Raw genomic sequence first — 23680 nt, 5'->3', positions numbered from 1 at the left:
AAGACCTTCTTTCAAAATAAAAAAAGGACTAGGGATGTTGCTGTGTGAAGGCCCTGGGTTCAAATCCCAATACCAGTGGTTGGCAGTAGGGGCGGGAGGGAATTGAAAATATCTTCCTTGGGCTGGGGTGTAGCTCAGTGGCACTATGGCTGCCTCGCAAGTGCAAGGTCTGAGTTCACTCCCCAGTAGCAGTAAGAAAAAAAAAAAAACTATCTTCCCTGCATACTATCAAAGTTAAGATGGAGGCTAGTCTCAGCCAGTGATCTTCTGGGTGTTGGAAGTGTGTTATAATATGGTAGGATTTTCTCCAGTGGAACTTGCCTGTGTGACTGGAATTTGACAGTACTTGCTACCACACATACTCAACTTCATAGAAGACTATCCATTTGTACACTCAAGTTGAATGTTAAAAAAATCTATTTGGTAGCCATGTGTGGTAGCGCATGCCTGTAAACTCAGCACTCAGGAGGCTGCAGCAGGAGGATTACTTTGAGTTCAAGGCCAGCCTAGGTTACATAGTGAGTTCAATGCCAGCCTGCACTACAAAGTAAGACCCTGTCTCAAAAAACAAAACTACAAACAAAAAAGAACCCCCACAAACAAACAACCAAAAAACAAAACAAAAAATAAAACCTGTCTAGGGATGGAGCCATAGGACAGTGCTACAGCACATGCTTTAGCATGCCTGATGCCCTGGGTTCAAACTTAACACCAAGAAACAACAAAAACAAATTTTCCTGATAAATGCTATCTTCCAAAGATGCTTACAGCAGTATCTTTTGTTCTTCTGCCTTCTACAGTGTTTGTTTTTTTTTTGACAGGGTCTCAATATGTAGTTGAGACTGACCTGGAACTCACTATGTAGCCCAGGCTGGTCTTGAACTCACAGTGATCCTCCTGCCTCAGCCTCCGGAGTGCTGGGATTACAGGCATGCACCACCACGCCCAGCTGCCTTCTTCAGTCTTGCTGCTACCCTAGCAAGAGGTGGCATTCATGTCTCCTACCCTTGAGCCTGACCTGAATGGGCCTTTATGACTGCCCTGAACCACTAAGCAAAGCAGAAGTGACCCTGTGATTTCCGAGACTAGGTCACAGATACCCATGCACTTCTACTTCCTTCTCTTGAGGGACCACTTTTGCATCCAGACACCTGTGGTGGGGAAGCCCAAGAGCCCATGGAGTGACAGATCCATGTGGAGAGGACCTAAGGCCTCTGCCAGAGCTGGGTCTCCAGTCAGCAGCCCAGCTTCTCTCTTGCCTGTTTAGCCGCCCTGTGGACCTGGTGTGGAATATAAGCAAGCTGTCCTTACGAGTCCTCCCAACTGCTGATCAATGAGCAAAACCAATGACAGCTTTGTTTCTTTCTTTTCGTTGAGATGGAGCCTCGCTAAGGTACACAGGTGGTCTTCAACTTGTAATCCTCCTGCGTCAAATTCCCAGTGGGCTGGGGCTATGGGTGTATGCCTGTCCCCAGCATATGTTTGTGAAACTTCTTTTGAACCTGCTAGGCAAGTGCTCTACCACTGGCCTATATCCTCAGTGACTGTTTTAAACAGAATATATTCTGTGGTATTTGTAACATAGCAATAAAGAGTTAGATATCCTGGAAATAAGTTACATTCAACTATGATGTTTCTGTGTGCAGAGTTGTAAATGATTTTGTAATGAAAAGTGTGTACCTAAATCTACTAAGCAAAGGAACTGATTTGTGGTCTACTAGCTTAAAATGGATGCTTTTCTTACAATACAAGCTTGTGCAATTTTCCTTCTTCTTTCTTTTGATCCCAGAAGTTAGGAAAATTAAACATGCTAGCCCTTTTACTATTACCTAAAAATCACTTTGTACACATCATCCTCTCTGTACTGATCCCAACAAGAGGTGGGCAGAGGGGAGCCTGACCTTACCTGGCCATTGGGTTGTAGGCCTGTGCGAGGGCCCAGCACGAGCGCAGGGAGGGTGATGAGGAGTCCTTCAGCAGCTCCAGGCTCAGCCGCCTCAGCCATTCTAGCCAGTCATCTTTGGAGACTCTTCTGGCAGCTCCCCAGGCCTGTGACCCCACAGGTGGAAACGGAAAATCATCAGCTTCAAGGGCCACTGTAAAGAGCCCTCAACCACTTAACGATTATTCTACTTTGCTTTGTACAGCTATACCTCTTATGATCAAATTCCTCCAGAGCAAATATAAAAAAAAAAAAAAAAAAAAAAAAAAAAGAATGCTGCTTAATTAAAAGGAAGTATGCCACACTGTAGAAAAGAAAAGCCTCTATTACAGCTGGCCTGTGCTGGACTCACACCATCAGTAAAGCAGAGATCTACAGAACTAGAACGCACTGGGGGTGTGGGTGGGGGTCACACTCAGAGCATATTCGATAAAGTCTAGTGGCCTTCAGCAATGTGTGGAGGGAGCGGCATTAGGCCAGTTGCCACCTCATCCAACAGCGCAGGGTTGCCCAAGAAGAGGGAAAATGTTGGGTCTACAAATCATGCTACAACCAGGTGAACAGTGAGCTCAAAGCCATGGTGCTGTGCTGGAACGGGAAACGAGGATTTATATTTTACTCTCTAGTTTATCCTCTCCAAGTTTCTTCTACACTTGAGTGCACTACCCTGCCAGCACTTTGGGAGGCTGAGTCAGGAGGGTCAAATGTTTGAGCCCAGGATAGGATATTTGGGGATTTAGTGAGACCCTGTCTCAGGGAAAAAAAAAAAAAAAAAGGTACTACTGGGGCAATTCAGGCAGATGGAAAGACCAGCTCTCAAGAGGGTGGCCTAGTGTAGTGGCTGACAAGCTTGGAGCTCAGTGACTTGAGTTCAAGTCCTGATACATAACTTATTGGCTTCTGATCCTCACTGAGTTATGTAACTCTTCTGTACCCTAGTTTCTTCATCTTCAGAGCGAGGATGATAGCTTTTGCTTCATGAGGTATCTCAGAATTTAGCGAGTTACTAAACAATGAATTTGTAACAGTGCCTGGCACAGGAGTGGTGAGTGCCTGTTTTTCTGAGGTTGGAAACATCTGGCTGAGATCTTGGCCCTCACGCCCAGCAGCCACAACACCCTGGGAAAATTGCAGGTATGCTGTAACTGAGCCTCAGGCTTTCTCATTCAGGGTACACCCAGAACAGAAGAGCAGGGAGTGGGGGGTGAGTATCACAGTGCCATCGGAGCTGGCCTCGCCTGAACTTCTAAATCCCTAACTCTAAAATACGTTCTTCAAAGACTTTCAGCAGAACAGACTTCTCCATCTTCCCAAAACAGGGGAGATGGCCTAAGTTAGAGCAGAAACTCTAACTTTGAACTATAATCAAGGGAGCAAAAAGACCACCATGAGCGACACCACCTGCCTCGCTACGACCTGCCTGTCACCTCCTCAGGGTAAGCTGCAGATCTGCTGCTGCTGCTATGCACCCGTGTGTGACACTGCACAAATTCTCATCTCAGGTCAGGCAAAACCAAAACACAAACCAAACACAGACAAAAACCAAGACACAGACCAAAAAATTACTGCTGACCTTACAGGGAGAATCCTGAAGGAAAAATGACACTAAACACCACTTCTTGACTTTGAAACCTTGTTCTGCTCAATGATGCAGAAACAAGTCCTTTCCCGTCCATAGACTCCTGGTTTATCCAAGTGACTGGCCTGTGCCAGCTGCACTGTATTGTACAGCACATAAAACCTGGACATCAACAAGCAAGTGCTAATTTCACTCTCTCTAATGATGTGAGCTTGGGCCTAGGTGACGCAGCACAGGGACAGGAGAGCTGGCTTTGGAGTCAAACTGCCAAGGTCAAAACCTGGCTCCACCACGTACCACTGGGTGAGAAACAGGGCAAACTGTTTAACCTCTCCCTTCCTCACAGCGGGGATGACAACGGGTTACTAGGCAGATGAATAGGAAATGATTAGCCAGGTGCAATGACACAGCCTGTAATCGCAGCTACTTGGGAGACTGAGGCAGTAGCATCACGATTTCAAGGCCAGCCCGGGCAATTTAACAAGACTTTGTCTCAAAAACAAAACAAAAAAAGTAATGACTAATAACTAATAACTAACTAATAATAATATTGACTAACTAAGAACTAATAACTAACACAACAGCGCCTAACATACAGAAAGCAATAAAAAAATGTCAGCTGTACCTGCTGCTACCATTACCTTACTGTTGTCACTACCTGATAAATGGTAGTGAAGAAATCTCCAAAAATAACAGTTTAACAGATAATGCAATGTGCAACAGCACAGAGGACATGAGGATGGGTCTACCTGCGGACCTTTCCTGCCTGCTCTTCTCCAGGTTCTGCACCAACCGTGTAAATGCGGGCCAGTTTCCTCTTGCTGTCCACCCAATGTGGACTGACTCATCTAGTGGGGCCAGTCTGGACCACAGAGTGCCGGCTGCTCCACTGCGAAGAACAGCCAGCCACAAGAAACCAGAAGGAATTCTAGGGCCTCACACAAATGGTGTCTAGGTCGTCTGTACCAGGTCAATCCTCCATCTGCACAGACAATGGAATGGTGACTAAGGTAGCAAACTGTTATTTTGAAAGTTAGGTAAAAGTGATAGATACATTATATGTGGGAACACAATTTAAGTTTCTACTGAAATGAATCCAAAAGTCAACTGTGGATTTTGCTTAGGGCTTTTAAATCAGTATGTTTGCTCAGGTTCAGATAAATGGAGTCTTTCTTTCTTTCTTTCTTTTTTTTTTTTTTTTTTTTTTTTTTTTTTTTTTTTGGTAAGGTTTATGCTTATTTTCCAAGTCCTGGGTAGAAATCAAATCTTTAAGCACCAGACATGCCAGCACACACCTGTAGTCTCAGCTCCTTAGCAGAAGCATCCTGATCACTTGAACCCCAGCCTGGGCATCATGACCAGACCTCAGTTCAAAACAAAAACAAAGCAAAATAAAAAACTTCCTGGAAGCGAACTAGATAACTGAGGGGCATTTCCTAATACAGAGAGAAAAGATCCAAAGCAGGAGGACAGCTGCTTGGAAGGACATTCTGAATGCAGGCACGCTCAAACATCTCGGTGCAACGGTGCATCTGGCCTCTTTGCCCCGCCAAGTGCAAGGTGTGGAGGTGTTAGCCTTGCAGCTTACACAACTGCCTGGGGGTGTCAGGGAGCTGACAACCTTTTTCTTTCCCTGAAATCTCACACTAGCAGTTAAGAGATGCCCTGAGAGAAAGCAGTGTCCCCCTGACCCAGGGCTATTTTACCTGTTCCAACTGCAATCAACATGCATTCCCGGCAGGGTTACCTGACACCATCCTGTGGTTAAAGTCTGACACAACTCTCGGTAATAATCCTCAGTGTGCCGCAGCTTGGTGCAGGCACAGGCGCACACACACGTGACTGTGTTCCAGTATTTACAGGCTTGGCCAAAAGAGAGGATGTCAGCTGGGACATAGGCCTGCCTAGTTCTTTCCCCTTCTGCAGTGACATGTAAAGTGTAACTGCTCTGAGTCAGCTGCTAATAAATGAAGACTAAGACCATGTTGAAATCCAAACTGAGCACAGCTTACAGTCTCTGGAGACACTAAATGTGGAAAATAAGCAAACCAGTACATATATTTAAAACTCGGTGAAGCAACTCTGATTATTCTGCTCTGTTTAACTAGAGCAGCTCTGTAGCTGTTTTCAGGAGGCTGGCTGGCTGCATACCTGGTGAAAAGCTGGCCATATCCGGGGCTTTTGTCAGCAGAGACAGTTCAGCACTTGCAAAGCTTTAAAACCTCACTACTCAGAGAAGCAGCACATCAGCAGGGAGTGTGTTAGGAACACACAGTATTGGGTCTGACCTTAGACAGCCCGCATCAGAGTCAGCATTTTAATGAGGTCCCCAGCAACGGGCAAATGCGGGGAGATGGAGAAGTTTGAAGAGCACAGCTTTAAAGCACCATAGTGCTTAGTAGGGGGCGCTCACTGGCTTGGTTCTGCTCATGTCAAAAATCAGAATGTTGGAGCTGAGCATGGTGGTGCACATCTGTAATCCCAACACTCTGCAGAGTTGAGGCAGGTGGATCACAAGCACAAGACCAGCCTGGGCAACTCAGCAACTTAGAGAACCTGCCTCAAAATAAAAAATCAAAAGATCTGGGATGTAGCTCAATGTGAAACCATAATAAATACATAAATGAATAAATAAGGCTAGAGATGTAGCTCAGTGCTGTTGTACTTGCCTAGCATATGTGAGGCACTGAGTTCCATCTCCAGTACCAAAAGAAGATTAAAAAGTTCTACTATCAAAGTTCAAGGGAACATAAAAAGATACTTTGTTCTCTACTTTTCTCTATTAAAAAAAAAAAAAATTACAAGCCAGCCATCTGGAGAAAGATAAAATGGCCTAAGTTCATGGTATCTAGATTTTTGGGAAAATGCTGGGGCCAGTTGCTGGTTGAATTACACTTCAGGCAGCAAAGCTAATGGTTCTGAATAAGACGGAAGAAGTAACTCTCCTCCCCCAGTGCTCTGGAAGCCATGGACCTGCCTTCTGGAGGTTGATGGTGCTGACGTGCAGTTTCTTCATGGGTCCCGTTTCTACTGGCCCACTGGCCAGTGCATCTCCTTGGCCGCTCCTCAGCATCCGGTGCTGGTAGATCAAGGGGTCCTCCTCTTCATCAGCGAGGGTGTATCCCTGCAAGCAGAAGTTTACAGAAAACACCTGCACCACCACTAATGCTCCCACTTGGGAAAACATGCACAAACCTCACAAGGTGCAGACCCTCCCAAAGAGCCAAGATCTCTTTTTCTATTTTTCCCGTTAAGTTTACTGGTACATTTAAACAAACAATACAGTTATATTTATCACTGGGATCTTGTATCTTTATGTGATATGTCTTGGTTCTTATTTTTCCCTGTTCCTCTGCCCTCCCTTTGCCCCTTCAACACCTTCACCTTTCCCTATTTACAAAGACTTTGCTTCCACTTTTTCCTTTTTTCACATTTTTTTCCTTATTTCCTTTCCCCTCCCCTTCCCACTTCCCCTTTAGCCATTTTCTTACTATTTCACACTATCAATTATACCATTTGAACCTTATTTATACTTTTACTTTTTCACACCAGAGACACTATCTGGTATTTACTCAAGTGTGTCCTATTTATTTCACTTAAGAGTACGGCCTCAATGTGCATCCATTTAGCTATAAATGTCTCTAGTTTCTCATTCTTTATGGCTGAGAAGTACTCCATTTTATAGAAAAACTACATCTTCTTTATCCAGTCTCCAGTTGATGGGCGTTTGGGTTGTTTCCAAGTTTTAGCTATTACAAACTGTACCGCTATAAACATGGGTATGCATATATCGCTGTGGTATGATTCTTTTAATTCTTTTGGAAAGATACCCAGCAAAGGGATAGCTGGGTCAAATGGGATCTCTAATCCTAGTTGTCTGAGGTACCTCCATATTGATTTCCACAGTGGTTACACCAGTCTACACTCCCACCAACAATGGAGAAGGGTTCCTTTCTTCGCACAACCCTACCAACATTTGTTACTGGTTGATTTCTTGATAGCAGCCATTCTTTCTGGGGTGAGGTGGAATCTCAGTGTTGTTTTCATCTGCATCTCCAATGATGTGGAACATTTTTTCATATATTTATTTACTGCTTTTACTGGAGAAATGTCTGTTCATTTCAGATGCCCATTTTTAAATCGGGTCTTTGTATTTGGGGGGTCTGATTTTTTTTTTTTGCGTTCTTTATATATTCTAGATAAAAGTCCTTTGTCTGTGGAGTAGCTGGTAAAATTTTTTTCCCATACTGTAGGATGTCTCTTACCTCTGTTGGTGGTTTCTCTTGCACTGCAAAAACTTTTTAATAAAATGAGGCCCCAGGTGTTGACTCTGTGCAAGTTCTTGTGCTGTTGAGGATTTGTTCATAAAGTTTTTTCCTATGCCAGTGTTTTTAAGAGTTCTACCTAATGTATTTTCCAGTAGGTTTAGTGTTTCTGTTTTGATATTTAGATCTTTAATCCACTTGGATTTTAGTTTAGTGCATGGTGAAAGATAAGGATCTAGTTTCAATCTTTGGCAGGTTGAAATCCAGTTTTTCCAACACCATTTATTAAAGAGGCTTATCTTTCCTCCAGTGAGGATGGTTGGCTCCTTTGTCAAAGATGAGGTAGCTGAGTATGTCTGGTGTTGTTTCTGAATCTTCTAATCTATTCCATTGGTCCTTGGGACTGTTTCTTTGCCAGTACCATGCTGTTTTTAATCACAGTGGCTTTATAGTATAGTTTCAAGTTGGGAATTGTGATACCCCCCGCCATGTCTCTGTTGCCTAGAATTGCTTTTGCTATTCTAGGTCTCTTCTGGTTCCAAATGAATTTTTGGATTGTTTTCTCAAGTTCTGTGAAATACACTGTTGGGATTTCAACCGGGATTGCATTGAATCTGTATAGCAGTTTTAGAAGTATGGCCATTTTCACTATGCTGATTCTTCCTATCCAGGAGCAAAGGATGTCTTTCTATTTTCTTATGTCCTCTTCTGTCTCTTTTTTCAGAGTGCTATAGTTTTCAGTGTAGAGGTTTTTGGTCTCCTTCATTAGATTCCTAGATATTTCATTTTTGGGGATGTTATGGAATTGTTTTACTAATTTCTTTTTCAGTGAGTTTGTTATTTGTGTACAAGAAGGCTATTGATTTCTGAGTGTTTACCTTATATCCAGCTAGCTACTCTACTGAATTTGTCAATTAAGTCTAGAAGGCTTTTGGCAGAGTTCTTTGGGTCTTCAATGTAGAGTATCGTTATCAGCAAATAATGACAGTTTAACCTCTTCCTTTCCTATCTTTATTCCTTTTATTTCTTTGTCTTGTCTAATTGCTGTGGCTAATGTTTCTAGAACTATATTGAACAGGAGTGGTGATAGTGGACATCCTTGTCTTGTTCCTGATTTTAGTGTGAAGGTTTTCAGTTTTTGACCATTTAGTATGGTATTGGATGTTGGTTCTTCATAGATAGCCTTTATCAGGTTGAGATAAAGACCATCTATTCTAATTTTCTGTAGGGTTTTTTTTAATAAAGAATGGGTGTTGAATTTCGTCAAATGCTTTTTCTGCATCCATTGAGATGATCATATGGTTCTTGTCCTTGACTCTGTTAATATAGTGTATTACACTTATTGATTTGCATATGTTGAACCATCCTTGCATCCCTGGGATAAATATGACTTACAGGGTGTATGATACTCTTGATGATCTTCTGTATTGTTTGCCAATATCTTACTGGGGATTTTTGCATCTATGTTCATTAGGGAGATTGGCCTGTAGTTCTGTGTTTTGGTTGGGTCTTTACCTCGTTTTGGAATCAAAGTATTATTTGCTTCTAGGAATGAATTTGGAAGTATTACTTACCTTTCAATTTCACTGAAGAGTTCAAAGAGTAGTGGCGATAGTTCTCTAAATGTCTTGTAGAATTCAGCAGTGAAGCCATCAGGACCTGGGCTTTTTTTTATTGGTGACATTTTAATTACATTTTCAATTTCACTGAATGTAACTGGGGTGTTTAGACATATTATATCTTTTTCATTCAACTTTGGAAGTTCATATGTATCTAGGAATCTGTCCATTTCTTCTGTATTTTCCATTTTATTAGAGTATAGGTTTTTGAAATAAGTACTGGTGATATTCTGCATTTCTGTTGAATCTGTTGTGACTTCACCTTTTCATTCCTAATTGCATGAATATGAGCCTTTTCTTTCTTTTTTTTGATAAGGCTGGCTAAGGGTTTATCTATTTTATTTATTCTTTCAAAAAACCAATAAGCGCCAAGATTTCAATGAGCAGTGAAGGCAAACGACTGAGATATAGTACAAGTGGTGAAGTGTTTCACAGCAAAGGGGGCAAGCAGCCTGCCACCTGTGTTTGTACACCAAGAGCTATGAATGGTTTTTATACATGAGAGGGCTAAAACAATACCAAAAGAAGATTGGTATTTTGCAATATATGACGATTATGGGAGAATCAAGTTTCAGTGTCCATATTAAAGTTTTACTGGAATGCAGCCAGGCTCATTTGCTTACATGTGTAAATAAACAGCTTCTTTCAGATTGAGAGCAGAGCTCAGCAAGTACAAGAGACCACGCAGTCTACAGATTGAAAAAACTCACTACAGCTGCCAAAACAGTTCACCAACCTAGTTCAGAGTGAAAAAGCCAGACATGCCAGGGATTTAGCTCAGTGGCTCTGTGCTTGCCTTGCAGTCACAAGATCCTGAGTTCAATCCCCAGTACCAAAAAAAAAAGTCAGCCACTCCTCAGCTAAGAGGACAAGGAGTAGAGACAATGGAGGACTTCAAAGCAGACAGGGAGGGTGCTCACCTTTACGATTCTACAGATGAGCACATCATAGCGCTGATGGTTGATTCGGTGTCGCACCAGAACTTTGTTCACCATTGGAATGAAAATTTGGTACTGTGAAGTAGAGAGGAGATCAGAAACCATTATCAACTACAGTGTAGCTAGTTCTTCCAGGTGGCTGGCTAGCTCTGTGCTGGTCTGAAGAACCCACATTCCCTACCCTGCCTATATTCCTACTCTAGTCTCCATTGTATTCCATTTTGGCTTCTTTTTTGTTGTTGTTTCTTTGAGACAGGGTCTTGCTATGGAGCTCAATGGCAATTGATCTTCCTGCCTCAGCCCCCAAGTGCTAGGTTTATAGGTATGCACCACCACGCCTGCCTCCCCTCAGCTTCTTACAATGGCCTCTCCCAGATGTCTGCTTCCACCTCGGCCCCACAGCCTACTTCTCCTCACAGGATTGAGTCATCAGGTGAAAATACTGAGTCAAGCATATTTTTCCTGCATTCAGCATCCTCCAAGGACTTCCAGTCTTGTGCAGAGTAAAAGCTGAAGTACTCAGGATGGCCCAACTCAGTGACCTGCATGTTAGTGGGCAGCCACAAAACCCAGAGAGCTGATGAAATCAGACACTGCCAGGCTCCACAGCCCAAGTTTCTGATTCACAGGTGTGGGGCAAGGCCTGGGATTCTGCACTCTGCAAGTTCCCAGGCATGATGAGGGTGGTTTTGCTGGTCCGGGGATCACATTTTAAAACCCTTGCCCTGTCTCATAAGATCTAGTCTTTCCACTGAGTCACCTTGCCTTCCCTTTATGACTCTAGCTCCAAGCCTTCTTCCCTGCTTACTCCTCAGGTCATGCTGCCCAACAAACTCCTTGGAGCTGCTGCCACCTGTGTGTTCCATGCCTTCTGTCTGCAGTCAGCTCTCTGAGCTCTGCTACCCAGAGAACACTCCCTGTCTGCCCCATAGACAGTACTCCTCCCCACCTGCACCCTCACTCTCGGGGGACAGACAGGGTTTGCTTGCTCCGCTGCACTGGAACAGAAGTGCTAAGAACACAGACTTGGCGTACTTCTCTCTTCAGAAGACACCGAGCCCATACAGGGGCATAAAAAAATGTCTGCTGAACAAAAGAAGACCAAGAACAAAAGAGCAAACAGCTCTACATTCCTGGATGGTGGCTGAGACCTACAGACTAACAAAGGGAGAAACTTACAGTCTTCTTCCCAAACAAGACAGAAAAGCAACCATCTGCTTCTTACCTTCTTCCCCAACTGAAAGACAAGCGAAGACAGGGTGTCCATGGCTGTGGAACGCAGCTCTGGGCTCTGGTCCAGGGTTCGAACAATTGGGTGAATGATCCGGGAAGCGTAGTCCGTGAAATCCAGGGACTCGGTCAAGCGGTCCACGGTCTCCAATGCCGCCCTGCAATAATCACGAGTGTACAGGGACCACTACCCACAAATAATCTGGAGGGAGAGAGGTGGCTGAAGGAACAGAAAGGAGTTCTGAGGTCTGTGGATAACGTGGGGCCACCACATACTCCAGCGCAGTGGAGAAAGGCAAGATTTGTACAACTCTAAGAAATTTCTGCCCTAACATAATGGGAGTAAAAAAAGTTAAGTAAACAGAAAGATGGCCTAGCAACTTTAAAAAATGACATATTTAGTCAGGTATGGTGATGCACACTTGTAATCCCAGCACTCAGGATGCTGAGGCGGGGGATTGCTGTGAGTCTGAGGTCAGCCTGGAGCACACAGTGAGCTCAAGGCCAGCCTGAACTACATAGCAAGGCCCTGCTTCATAAAACCAAAGAAGAGAGAGAGAGAGAGAGAGAGAGAGAGAGAGATCTTCAACAAAACACGAAGAACTATTTCATGATCACCGATTCACTGATCCCCAAGTGTAGGCGCTTACTTTCGGGATGGGAGTGGGACTTCAGGGGCATCAAACAGCTTTACGATTGGAGGCAACAACAAATGCAGGTAGTCGTCCAGGTTGGCACCAAACAGCTGGATTGCTGCCAACAGCTACAAAGGGAACAAGGGCAAGGCGTTGAACACGTACAGTCAGATACCACATAGCTGAGGATGAGGACATGGCAGAGGTACAGATTATTCTAAGTTCCGTGGGGACTCTGAGAACTCTCCACTGAATGGCTTTGAGCCAGTTCTTGGTGACCCATTCTCCCCCGATCTCATTTGCTTACAAATCAGTTAGCTTCCTCTGTGCTTATTTCTATTGATCAGCATCAGTTGCTGGATCAAAGAGAAAACTGGCCAGGAAAAAAACAATTTACCAAAAATAATCCATTAAAGAAGACAAAACATAAGGAAATCGAGAGAAGACTGTGAACACTCTGTAGAATATCAATTGCAAGCATTGGTATCAGTTTTCTTGGGCCTTGGCCTTGGGGAGCAGACATCAGCTCATGATTTGGAACAGGGTGTGCTTCTTGGCTGACCACTCAGGGACCCAAGGAAGGTGGAAATCTCTCCAGAGGGTCGCAGGCTGCTCACCTTGATGGAGACATTGCGGCCCGGGCTGTTGTCATGCATGAAGACACGCAGCATGTGCGGGATCAGCTGGGGCAGGTAGAGCTTAAACTCGCCCCCAAGAGCTACCACAATCTGCTCAATGAGAAGAATGATCGTACTCTGGATTGAGGTGTTCATGACCCAGAATTCCTACGAAGAGGGAGAGACAGAAAGGCTGTCAGGTGCCCCTCTGCTGAACCGTGAACCAAGAAACTGAGGTGGCTAACAAGCAAAAGCAGAATGAGTGTGGCTGGACCGGTGAACTCTTTCCCGCCCTCCTCTCACTGGGCCCATGTCACAGTCATGCTGGGTGACCTGAACTGTACTTCCCCAGGTGTGTGGGCTCCTCAATCCCCTGCGCCTCCCTCATGCTGCGCCCTATACCTAGAATTCAATGTGTGGGGGGCGTTGAGACAGGGTCTCACTATGTAGTTGAGACTGACCTGGAGCTCACTATGTAGCCCAGGCTGGTCTTGAACTCACAGCAATCCTCCTGCCTCAGCCTCCCAAGTGCTGGGATTACAGGCATGTGTAGAATTCAATTTCTTGCTCAGCTAAGCCCCACCCGGCTGTCCAGCCCAGCTCCTGGCTCCCTTCTCACTCCTCCTGTTCCACTGTCATCCACTTTGGGCCCCTCTGTACTTCTCCTTCCTAGGACCTGTAATCCTCCACCTGCTTTGTACCCTCCATTAGACTGTCAGCTATTTAAGGGCAAGAACCTGCCCCAATTCGTCTTTGCATCCCCAGCATCTATCAGCTCATCTGGAATACTCATACAGATTTGCAGAATGAAGTTACTCAAAGAGCTTGGAAGTGGTGTAGGGCAGTTAATTTATTTTGATATCATCTGATCTCTACTCTAGGGTTCCCTAGATTTCCTGTGTGTTCTGGATTTAATTCTGCTAGAGGCACTCTGATATCTGTCCCCACAAATCTATCCATCAGCCTTGGATAGTGCCACAAAATGAGCATCTCTGACTTCCATGAAACTATAACCCATAAGTTACTAAAATAGAAACCTGGCCAATGGACCACAGATCCTGCCTGGGAACTACAAGGCAAACTAGCCCAGGCTTCACCTTGGACTCCAAGAAAAGCTGTCATTTCAAGTCAATTAAAAAAGACAGAGCCTCTTGCTCTCTTCAGAGAGACAACACATGAATATTAATACTCTTGGGACTCCTAAATAATTAAGACTAAAAGTCAGTAAAAAAGGGAAAACTTCTTAGGTAAAAAGCTTTATAGAAGGATAAAGTATTTTTATTTAAAAAGAAATTTAAGGCAATAACAATTTAGAGTAAAAACCAAACCAGAAGATGCTGGTCAAACTTACTCTCTGTTGAGAGAGAAATATTCTCTCCAAAAAAGCTATGTTCACTCTAGACTAAAAAGGGCTGCCAAAGAAACTCCAAGCGTCTCCAGGCCCCCCAGTCTGTGTGGTGTTCATTCACTCGGGCCGCACTCCGCCGGCCTCCCAACCCTGTTCCCAGGGGCTCCTCACAGGGGCCCTCGGCTCAAAGGCCAGCGCCTGCCTGGGGATGTGGGCTCAGCCAGGCTCTCAGACTGTTCTCCCCCTAGGCTCCAGGGAGCTCATTAAAATGCTCAGGATCAACAGCCAAAGGAAGAGTCCCTGCTGCACCTTCTCTATCTGGGATGAAATGAAAGTCCTGCTTTGGTCATACATCTTTTTCTGGGGAAACGTTTTAACTTCTTGCCCCGAGTATACAGCTTCCCTCCCTGCCTCTCCCACCTTCAAGACCATCCATCCGGCTCTTAGCATTTGGCCTAAACCTTCCTTGCACAGAAGCCTCTGTTGCAGGAGTGGGGAACTGAGCACTTTTCATGATTTATACATGCAGGAGCTTTCAGCTCCGAGGGCCAGGAGCTGGGAAGTTCCACTGGGAAGCTGGTCATTTTGATCCGGGCTCTGCTGTGTCTTCCAAGCTAACTATGGAGGTCTGGGATGGGAGAACAGAAATCACTGTTCAACTTTCGGAGACACAGCCATGTCTACTCTACAAAGCAACCTTCCTAACAAACACGTTAAAATCATACGGAACAGTAGGAAAAACGACACCACCATCACTAGGGTGTCTTCCAGTGCCTGCGTACTGCACATTATAAGACGCTTGATCCAGAGCCCTTAGCAGGTGCCAATGCAGTCAGAAGGTGACATTCGTGCTTTTGGAGTCAGAAGCAGGGCACAGTATTACCTTGTTCCTCAGTACCTGAGGAAAGTGTGGCATCTGATATCAACCTAAGAAAATATAACTCCAATCCCCTCTTCAGGCCAGCTTTATGGGCAGTGAGAAGAGGGCTTTCCAGAGCAAAGGAAAGCACTGTGATAATATTAAAGTGAAACTGCTTTGTGGTGTGAGGCAAATAACTCAAGGGTATTTCTGGCAGAACAATTACTTCAGGATTCCTCCTCCCCATTCCATCCTCTGTATTCTTGTACCTGAGAGCCAGCAGCAACAGCCCATCCTCCTCCTCCTCCAAGCCCAGAGGGCTACTTTGACCACTATGTATACTTGAGTCCTAACAGCTCCACAATGATCCATTAGAAAAAAGTCCATGCTATCAAACTTGCTTCTGAGCTTCCCTGGACCTCAACAGGGATAAGCAGGCCAAAGTGTTAACTTCCACTCACACGCATGAGGGTGACGATTTCATCCATGTAAGGTCTGATGTGGCTCTTCACAAAGGAGACCAGCATGCCCAGCTGCTGGAACAGAAACTGAAAAGGACATCGGGTCAATAAGTCAGCACGAGGACTCAGAACTCCCAGACTTCCCTTAAGCTCACGTAAACAAAAGAAGGCAACTACGGAATCAGCTTCCACACTGCACCGTCTAATGAAATTATGCTCTGAACACTCAGACTTGAGCCCCTTGGTGACCACGGTGGGGGCTTTACGCACAGGGTCAACCATGGCAGCGGTTCTGGGCAGGGCCAGCTGTTTCGAGCCACTGCGCTACCCGTCAGCGTTATGACCTTCACTCAACCTTCCCGTGGCCCACCTTCGCAGACTTGCTCTAAGAGTTAGATGGGATAACACAGGTACGGCATTAGGACAGGGGCCTGAACGCTGTTCCAGGCTCAGTGAGTGCCATTTGGGATAGGAGGGTTTCAGGGTCAATACAAATGGATGTGCAACTTATAATCAACTATAAATGTACCTTTTGTTTTGGCCCTAACTTACTATAACTTATCTTCTAAAATAAACATAGATTTATGTGCATGTGTGTGTCTGAGTGTATGTGGTACTGGGGATTGATGGTACTAGGTCCTTCACACTGAGGTACGCACTCGGCATCCTTCTCATTATTTTGAGACAGGGTCTCACTATGTCACTAAGTTGTCCAGGCAGGGCTCAAATTTGTGATCCTCCTGCCTCAGCCTCCCAGAGTACTAGGATTACGTGCATGTGCCACCACAACCAGCTAATATAACTCTCGAGTATAGGTATGATAGCTCATTTATAGTAATTAACTCAATTAACTCTTAATTAATTGTGTCTCTATGAAATTGTGAGCCAAAATAGCAGGCCAATTTGTGGAGGGACTGGCTAAGGAAATTCTATTTAGGTTGGTACTTTTTTTTTTGGTACCTGGGATTGAACTCGGGTCCTTGAGCTTGCAAGGCAGGCCACCGAACCGCTGAGCTAAATTCCCGGCCCTAGGTTGGTACTTTGTAACTGTAAGAAGAGCTGCCATCCACTAAATAGCTGGGAACAAGAAGGCTTGGGTGAGGGATATCCCAACTACTTTCCAGGTCGAATTCTTCTCTTCGGGGCCAGGGACACAGCACAATGGGCAGTGCTTGCTCACCTAGGGTTCATGTGTGAGGCCCTGGGTTCAATCCCCACTACTGCAGAAGACTTGTCTTCAAGGTTTACCTTCTAAAGCCCTTCCTAAAATTTCCACAGTTCTCTTTGCCTTTGCTTCTCTTCATTAACAAACTGTTTAGAGGCAAACACATATTTTCACTGCTATCCACACTTTGAAATCTGAATCAGCGGGAGACAGAGTGCTGTTTCCAATAGTGAGTATGGGGCTTCTAGCACGCATTACCCGAAGAGGTGAGATGCACACACCACACAGAATTGAGCTCAAAGACAGTCTGGACTCAATTTTTGCTTGTTTTTTGAGATGGGGTCTTGCTATGTAGCCCAAGTTGGCCTCAAACTCATGGCAATTTTCTGCTTAAGCCTCCCAAGTTCTGGGATTACAGGAATGAACCAGCATGCCCGGTCTTCTGAACATACTTTTTTTTTTTTTTTTTTGAGATAGGGTCTCACTAGGCAGTTCAGGATGTCCTTAACTCACTAGATACCCCAGGCCTGCCTCAAACTCACAGTGATCCTCCTGCCTCAGCCTCCTGAGTGCTAGGATTATAGGCATGCACCACTACATTTGGCTTTGGACTGATTTCTTAATAACAGGGACACATCTCCAGTTCCTAAGGCAGTGAGAACTAGGGGCTACCTGGCACAGGTTGTCTCGGCAGACTCACCCGACCCCTGTCCTGGACCTCCTCACGGAATCACTGTTGATGGTTTTCATGTCCCAATGGAAGTGCATTACAGAGATCAAGGGACATGAGACTCTAAGTGTAATCGCTCTCAAGCTAAATTTGTTATGTGGGATTTGAAAGAAAGTAGTGAACTTCAGCCAAAGGGAAAAGCAGAGCACTGGTGTAGGGCAGGGAAAACCAGGAGACAGAAAGAGGACACAAGCTCCTTGTCCCTGCTGTCATCTGTGAGGCACAGGAGGGAGCCACGCTGGGGAAAGATGCATAAGGAGTGGCCTGGCCCCCAAGGACACAGATGACAAGCTCCTCACGCATAAAGCCAGGGTTCTGGAGCCACCGCTTTTCTTTTCTCTTTAATTCTTCCACAAGCCACTTCTTTGTTTAAACCCTGAATTTGACTATTTTAAAAGAACAGAGCTTTGTTGCTGAAATATATGGTGGTCTAGACCTCCTCTCAAACCCCTCCTATGCTATAAAGAGCTTAAAATTATTGCTAAAGATAACGAACATAATTACTAGATTATCAGACTTGAATCGTTTTGCATACTGGAGACCCTCAATGTCTAATCACAATTCTAGCAGAAAAATACAGAAGGTAGAAGGACAATATTAAAAAAAAAAAAAAAAAAGATAATAGATGAGAATTTCTAAAGAATTGGTGAAAGATCTCAATCTTAAAGTTTCAGGAGGCCCTAAGGCCAAGCAAGAAAAACAAAGGAAATTCACAGTGAAGCTCTGAAGCTCTGGTACAACAAAAGCAGTGAAATCTATTTGTAAAAATCCTAACGAATGATGAAGGATTGGGCCGGGGATTTAGCTCAGCGGTTCGGTGGCCTGCCTTGCAAGCGCAAGGACCTGAGTTCAATCCCCAGTACCAAAAAAAAAAAAAGAATAACGAAAGATTAAATAAAAAGGAACCTTAATTTCTCAGCAGTTAAGAAGCCAGAAATCACTGGGATAATGTACAGTTGTAGGAGAACGCAGAGTCATATTCTCAGATAATATAAGATTTAAAAAGAGCCCAAAGTAAAGACTTAAAAAAAAAAAAAAACAAGTTCATTTCAATGAATACTCACAAAAGGACTCTGCCTTAGGAAGCAGGAAAATGCACCGAGGAGAAAACTTTGAGATGGAGTCCGAAGGAGGAGAACTGAAACAAGTGTGAATGAATACAACAAAGACTGCCCAAAACAATGCTGATAAAGTCTAATTTGGTGATAAAAGTGGAATACTAGAATCTAGTACTTCACAAGAGGGAAGGAAGATGGTTTATTCTGAGTTTCATATATTGTTCAGGGAGATAAAGACTAATGTTAGACACTGTTAAATTAGGTAAGCAAACCAAACTTTCAAGGATGAAAAAGATGAAGTCAGATGCATTTCTAGTACTGGGACATATTCTAAAGAGCTCTAAAGTCTAATGTAGAAAATGAAGCCAATCAAGTACAAGAAGAAAATCAGGTGAGCCAGGCATGTGCATGCCTACTATCCTAGCACTCAAGAGGCTGAGGCAGGAGGATGCCAAGTTTGAGACCAGTCTGGGCAACCTGACAATCTGCCTGTACTCTGTCTCAAAATTTAAAACAATAAAACAAAAGACCAGCCAGGTTAATTGGGATAGATACACTGTGACCAAAACATTTTCTGCAATTATGAGAAACATATCAGATATACAAAATGTGACTGAAAAAATATAGTGTATAGGTTAATGTTTTAAAAACTTTGTTACCGTAAAAAATACACTGCCAGCCAGGCACGGTGGTGCACGCCTGTAATCCCAACACTCGGGAGGCTGAGGCAGGAGGATTGCTTTGAGTTCGAGACCAGCCTTGGCTGCATAGTGAGTTCCAGGTCAGTCTCAACTACATAGTGAGACCCTGTCTCAAAAAAAGCAAAAAACAAACAAACAAACAAAAACTACACTGCCATTAATACTCCAAATATTCTTCCTCACTTCGAACATTCATCCCATCCTTCTCGCCACTTTACAAAGCAGTTCCAGACGTCTTCTTTCCTGTGTCTGGCTGCGTTGATGTCCTGACAACTCAAGACATTTTACCTTTTGCGGTCACTGTGACCTTTGGCAAGACCAGAAGTCACCAAGTGCCAGACGCAGTGAATCAGGCACACGAGGACACACTGCATGTCTCACAGCCAAGCCCGCCTCTTGTTGGATGGCACTCCCCAACAGCATTCGCCATATTTTTTTCCACACCTTGGAAAGACACTCACAAATGAAGTTTTTGTTTCAAAAAGTGGCAAGACCAATGGAATAACTGTGTTCAAATAGAGGGAGATTCATGGCAATGTTTCTTTTACTGCAACAGCTTTTTAAAAAATTCAATCATTCACTGAAACACTGAGCACTCCCTGCACATATATGTTTATAACAATGTGCGCAGGGGCCCAGGATGTAGTTCAGAGGCATGGAGCCTGCCTGGCAAGAACAAGGTCCTGAGTCCAACTCCTGGTACTGAAAAAGAACCCAAACAAAACAATGAATAGAGGTACAGTGGGGGTGGACAATGGCCTGGGCACCTCAAGAGGTTTCTGGGGACTTGACTCGTTATTTGAAAAATTGACAAATTGATAAATAAGGGAAAAACTCAGGCATAAATGTCTCTGCTGTATGATCAAATTAAATACTTGAGTCCATAAAGTTCTTAATAGATGATTTCCAGCTACTAACTCTGGAAGGAACAGAATTAGAAAAATCACCATTTTGTGGCTGGATCCAGGAATCAACAGTGGATCCAGGAATCAACTGCCCACAAGCCCTGAGCACTTAGGTGAAGGGCCCACGGGGGCTCTGCAGCCACGCATCAGGATCGCAACATCAGGCAGCAGCTCAGCAGAACGCATGTGCTGCCTGAGTGCTGATGGAGCAGGTGGACAGCACCACCTAATCAGTATTTCCTGATAAAGCAATAGAATCTGTGTTTATTTCAGTTTACATCAAGTTAGGACACCCTGAAGATATAGTCAGCCAAACCCTCAATGGGAAACTCCATAGCAGAGATGGCGAACCTCTTAGAGCCTTCAATGATACAAACAGCCCACCACAGCACACGTATCACAGGTTTGCCATTGGGATAAATAATCTGATTTCTCTTACAAACGGGTCATGAAAAAAGAATGGAAGAAAATGGGAAAGAGGGAGTTATAGTAATCAGCGGCCATGTGTAGACTTCATTTTCATTCTAATTTTAATAAAACAGTGTTATTTTGCCAAGTTTGTTGGTACATGCCTATAATCCCAGCAATTTGAGAGGCTGAGATAGGAGAATCTCAAGTTCAAAGCCAGCATGAGCAATGTAGAGAAACCTTTTCTCTGAAAAAAGGAGTCATTTCATAATGATGATTCAATTTACCAAGAAGAGATTTTAAATTTGCATGCACCTAGTAGTACCTCAAAAATATTTAAAACAAAGTTGACTAAACTATGAGAAATAAATCCAATGTAAAGAAGAGATTTAACCTACTTCTTCCAGTAATTAATAGATTAAACCACCCCCCCAATAACAGGCATACAAAAGATTTGAACAAATCTAATGATATACATAGGATCTTGTGCATGACATTAGCAAATACGCACAATTCCCAACCATACAGGAAACTTAGGAAAATCGATCAAGCACTAGACCATTAAAGCAGTTTCAGCCAACGTGAAAGAATCATAAACACGATGCAATTGAGTTAGAAATCAATATCACAAAGAGAAATTTAAAACCTTCTAAGTTTGTAAATAAAATACCAACTTCTGAATAACTCAAGGGGGAAACTGAGACCACAACAGAAGTTAGAAAATATCTGCTTCTGAACAATAATAATACATTATTATTTGGCAAAGACAGAAGAAAATACTATTGACATACAGTACAACATGGACAACCTCCAAAATGTGGCAAGTGAAAAAGAGCGTGTATTCTCTGATCCCAATTATTTGAAATGTCCACCAGTGCGAATCTACAGCAGCAGAAAGCAGAGCGGTGGCTGCCCACAGGTGGGTGGGAATGAAGAACATCTGCAAAGGGGCAGGAAGTTCCTGGCTGTGGTGACAGAAGTCTTCTAAATCTAGACTGTTAGTAATGACTGCTCAACACTTTGAATATGCTTAAAACCGATGAATTTTACACTTAAGAGAGGTAAACCTATGGTGTGTAAATTTTACCTCAATCAAGTTTTTAAAAAATCTGGAATGCAGCTAAGAAATACTTGGAGTAGATTTCATTAGAAAAGAAGACTGACAATTAGTGACCCAGAGTTCCAACAAAACAAGTTTTTTTTTTTTTAAAGCAGAACAAAGAAAATGTGAGAAAAATAATAAAGAGCAGATTAATGAAATAGACAATAAAGATATGCGAGAAAAATCAACAAAGGCAAAAGTTGGTTCTCTGAAAAAGAAAAAACATTTTGACAAATTTCTAGCAAGAAATTAAGATATAGAGGAAAAGTGTGAATAGGTTCATGACAATAAATTTTATCACTTAGATAAAATTAGTATTTTCATAAAAGGAAAAAGAAAAACTAAGCAGATCTTTGAACCTATAGTTGAAAACTACAGATCAATTATGTTTGGGAACATAGTTGCAAAAATTCTAAATTAAGTATCAGATATAAAATCAATGTTAAAAATGCACCACAACCAAGGTGATTTTAACACAATGTAAGTTTCAATATGAGAACATTTATCACAGTAGTGCAACATATGAACACAGTGAGACAGAGAAACCACACAACCATTTCAAAAGATGAAGAGCTATCTACCACTGTATCAAACCAACACTGCCATGGAGGTGCTAGGAATACAATTAGGAAAGTAATTAATGATTTAAAGATTAAAGTGAAAACATCAAAACTATCTTTTCCCATTTTCTTTTTTGTCAGACTACGTGACTATCTAGAGTGACAATCTGGGAGAAAGCCCAAGAGTTGACATCAGTCTGTGCAACATAGCAAAGATCTTGAATTAAAAAACCCAAAAAACAGTTTTACACTTTTGTATTCCAAACTTCAAGTCAGAAAACAGAATTTCTAAAAGCATACTATCGCCTCTCAACGTACATCTTTTAGGTGCCCCAAGGGGATGACCCAGGAAACTAGACTACACCAACTGTGCACTTGGGAAGGCACTGAGCTCAGCAGCAAGCAGAGGGCCATATTAGGGAGCTGAGGTGCATAAACAAGGGATGGGGTTTGATGCACTTACTTCCCGGATGGCCACGTCGCAGACCCGGATGACATTAAGGAATGTAGGCATGACCTGGGGCAGGAACTGCACACACTTGAGCCCCAGGGACTTGAAGATGAAGGTGATGGCCTGGACAACCATGGTGTGATGGTGAGAGAGGGACTGGTCTCGGAAGATCCGCATCAGGGCCACCATGGACACAGCGGGGTAGAATTCATCCAGGGGCAGGTTTCCCATGTTGACCAGCATTTCACTGGTGCTGTAGTCAGCTAGGACAAAAGGATAAAGGGAATCATAAGCTATTCATGATGTGATTCTGACCTTAGGCAGAGCATGGTTAACAGCAAACAAAAGACCTCCTCAAAGACATTAGCATTCATATCGCTTTCCCTCATAGACGTTCTAACCCCAATGGGAATATGGGCTCTATTAGGAACTGATGAATGGGACTCACCATCAGAGACCAAACGGGCTTTGGCTTTTCTATTACCCAAACCATCAAAGCCTAAAACAGTACATGATGGGTTTCTCTTTAAATTACTACGTTTAACTTAGCTTTGTATCACTACAGTTCACAACTCTGCAGCGAAAACCATCAATAAAAATAATTACTCCCCCAAATGAAAGTAAAGGGAATTAAATTAGGTAAACATCTGTTTTGCAGCTGCTTGGTCCCCCTAGGGAATTCAGACAAGATACAGGCAAATGTTCCCTGACCAGAACACCAAGATCAATCTCAAGGACTGCCTGGGAATACTAACACAAAGAGAGTAAGGACCAGTGCAGGTCCAGAGAGGCTGACTGGGGCCACGGAGGAAGGGAGAACCCAGGAAGGACAAGTCTTGGGGTCCACTCTTGACCAGTTGGCAGGATAATGTTAAAGGCACACTTCGCCTATACCCAGATGGAAGTAGGAATCAGAAACAATAGGTCTCCACTTATTGAAACAAATTCTTTTCTTTTGTAAAAAGAATATCCTGCTGGAATAGCTGGAACAGCCACTGTTGAACTTTCACTTTCAGAACCAGGCCTGCCCCTCTCTTAGGCTACTTATCAGTGGCAATGGAGCTCTGGAGCCAGATCTTAGATGGGAAAAAAGAGCCCTGGACTTCT

At 43.6% G+C, this 23680-nt stretch overlaps 1 protein-coding gene across 3 annotated transcripts in view; it reads right to left on the bottom strand.

The window, feature by feature from the left end:
* Mtor (mechanistic target of rapamycin kinase) overlaps window positions 1-23680 on the bottom strand; it is a 122185-nt gene that overhangs the window by 72928 nt on the left and 25577 nt on the right. For all 3 annotated transcript variants that reach the window (XM_010628123.3, XM_010628122.3, XM_010628124.3), the window contains exons 19-26: window positions 22586-22836; window positions 15494-15580; window positions 12826-12993; window positions 12224-12336; window positions 11569-11731; window positions 10326-10418; window positions 6499-6645; window positions 1907-2049 (exon numbers count right to left, since the gene is read on the bottom strand). In XM_010628123.3, the coding sequence (XP_010626425.1) occupies window positions 1907-2049; window positions 6499-6645; window positions 10326-10418; window positions 11569-11731; window positions 12224-12336; window positions 12826-12993; window positions 15494-15580; window positions 22586-22836 (1165 nt within the window). The remainder of the gene's footprint in view (window positions 1-1906; window positions 2050-6498; window positions 6646-10325; window positions 10419-11568; window positions 11732-12223; window positions 12337-12825; window positions 12994-15493; window positions 15581-22585; window positions 22837-23680) is intronic.

This window comes from Fukomys damarensis, unplaced genomic scaffold (genome assembly GCF_012274545.1).
Source record: "Fukomys damarensis isolate Sample0158 unplaced genomic scaffold, DMR_v1.0_HiC HiC_scaffold_23, whole genome shotgun sequence".
Lineage (NCBI taxonomy): Eukaryota > Metazoa > Chordata > Mammalia > Rodentia > Bathyergidae > Fukomys > Fukomys damarensis.
This window is presented reverse-complemented; position numbering and strand designations above follow the sequence as displayed.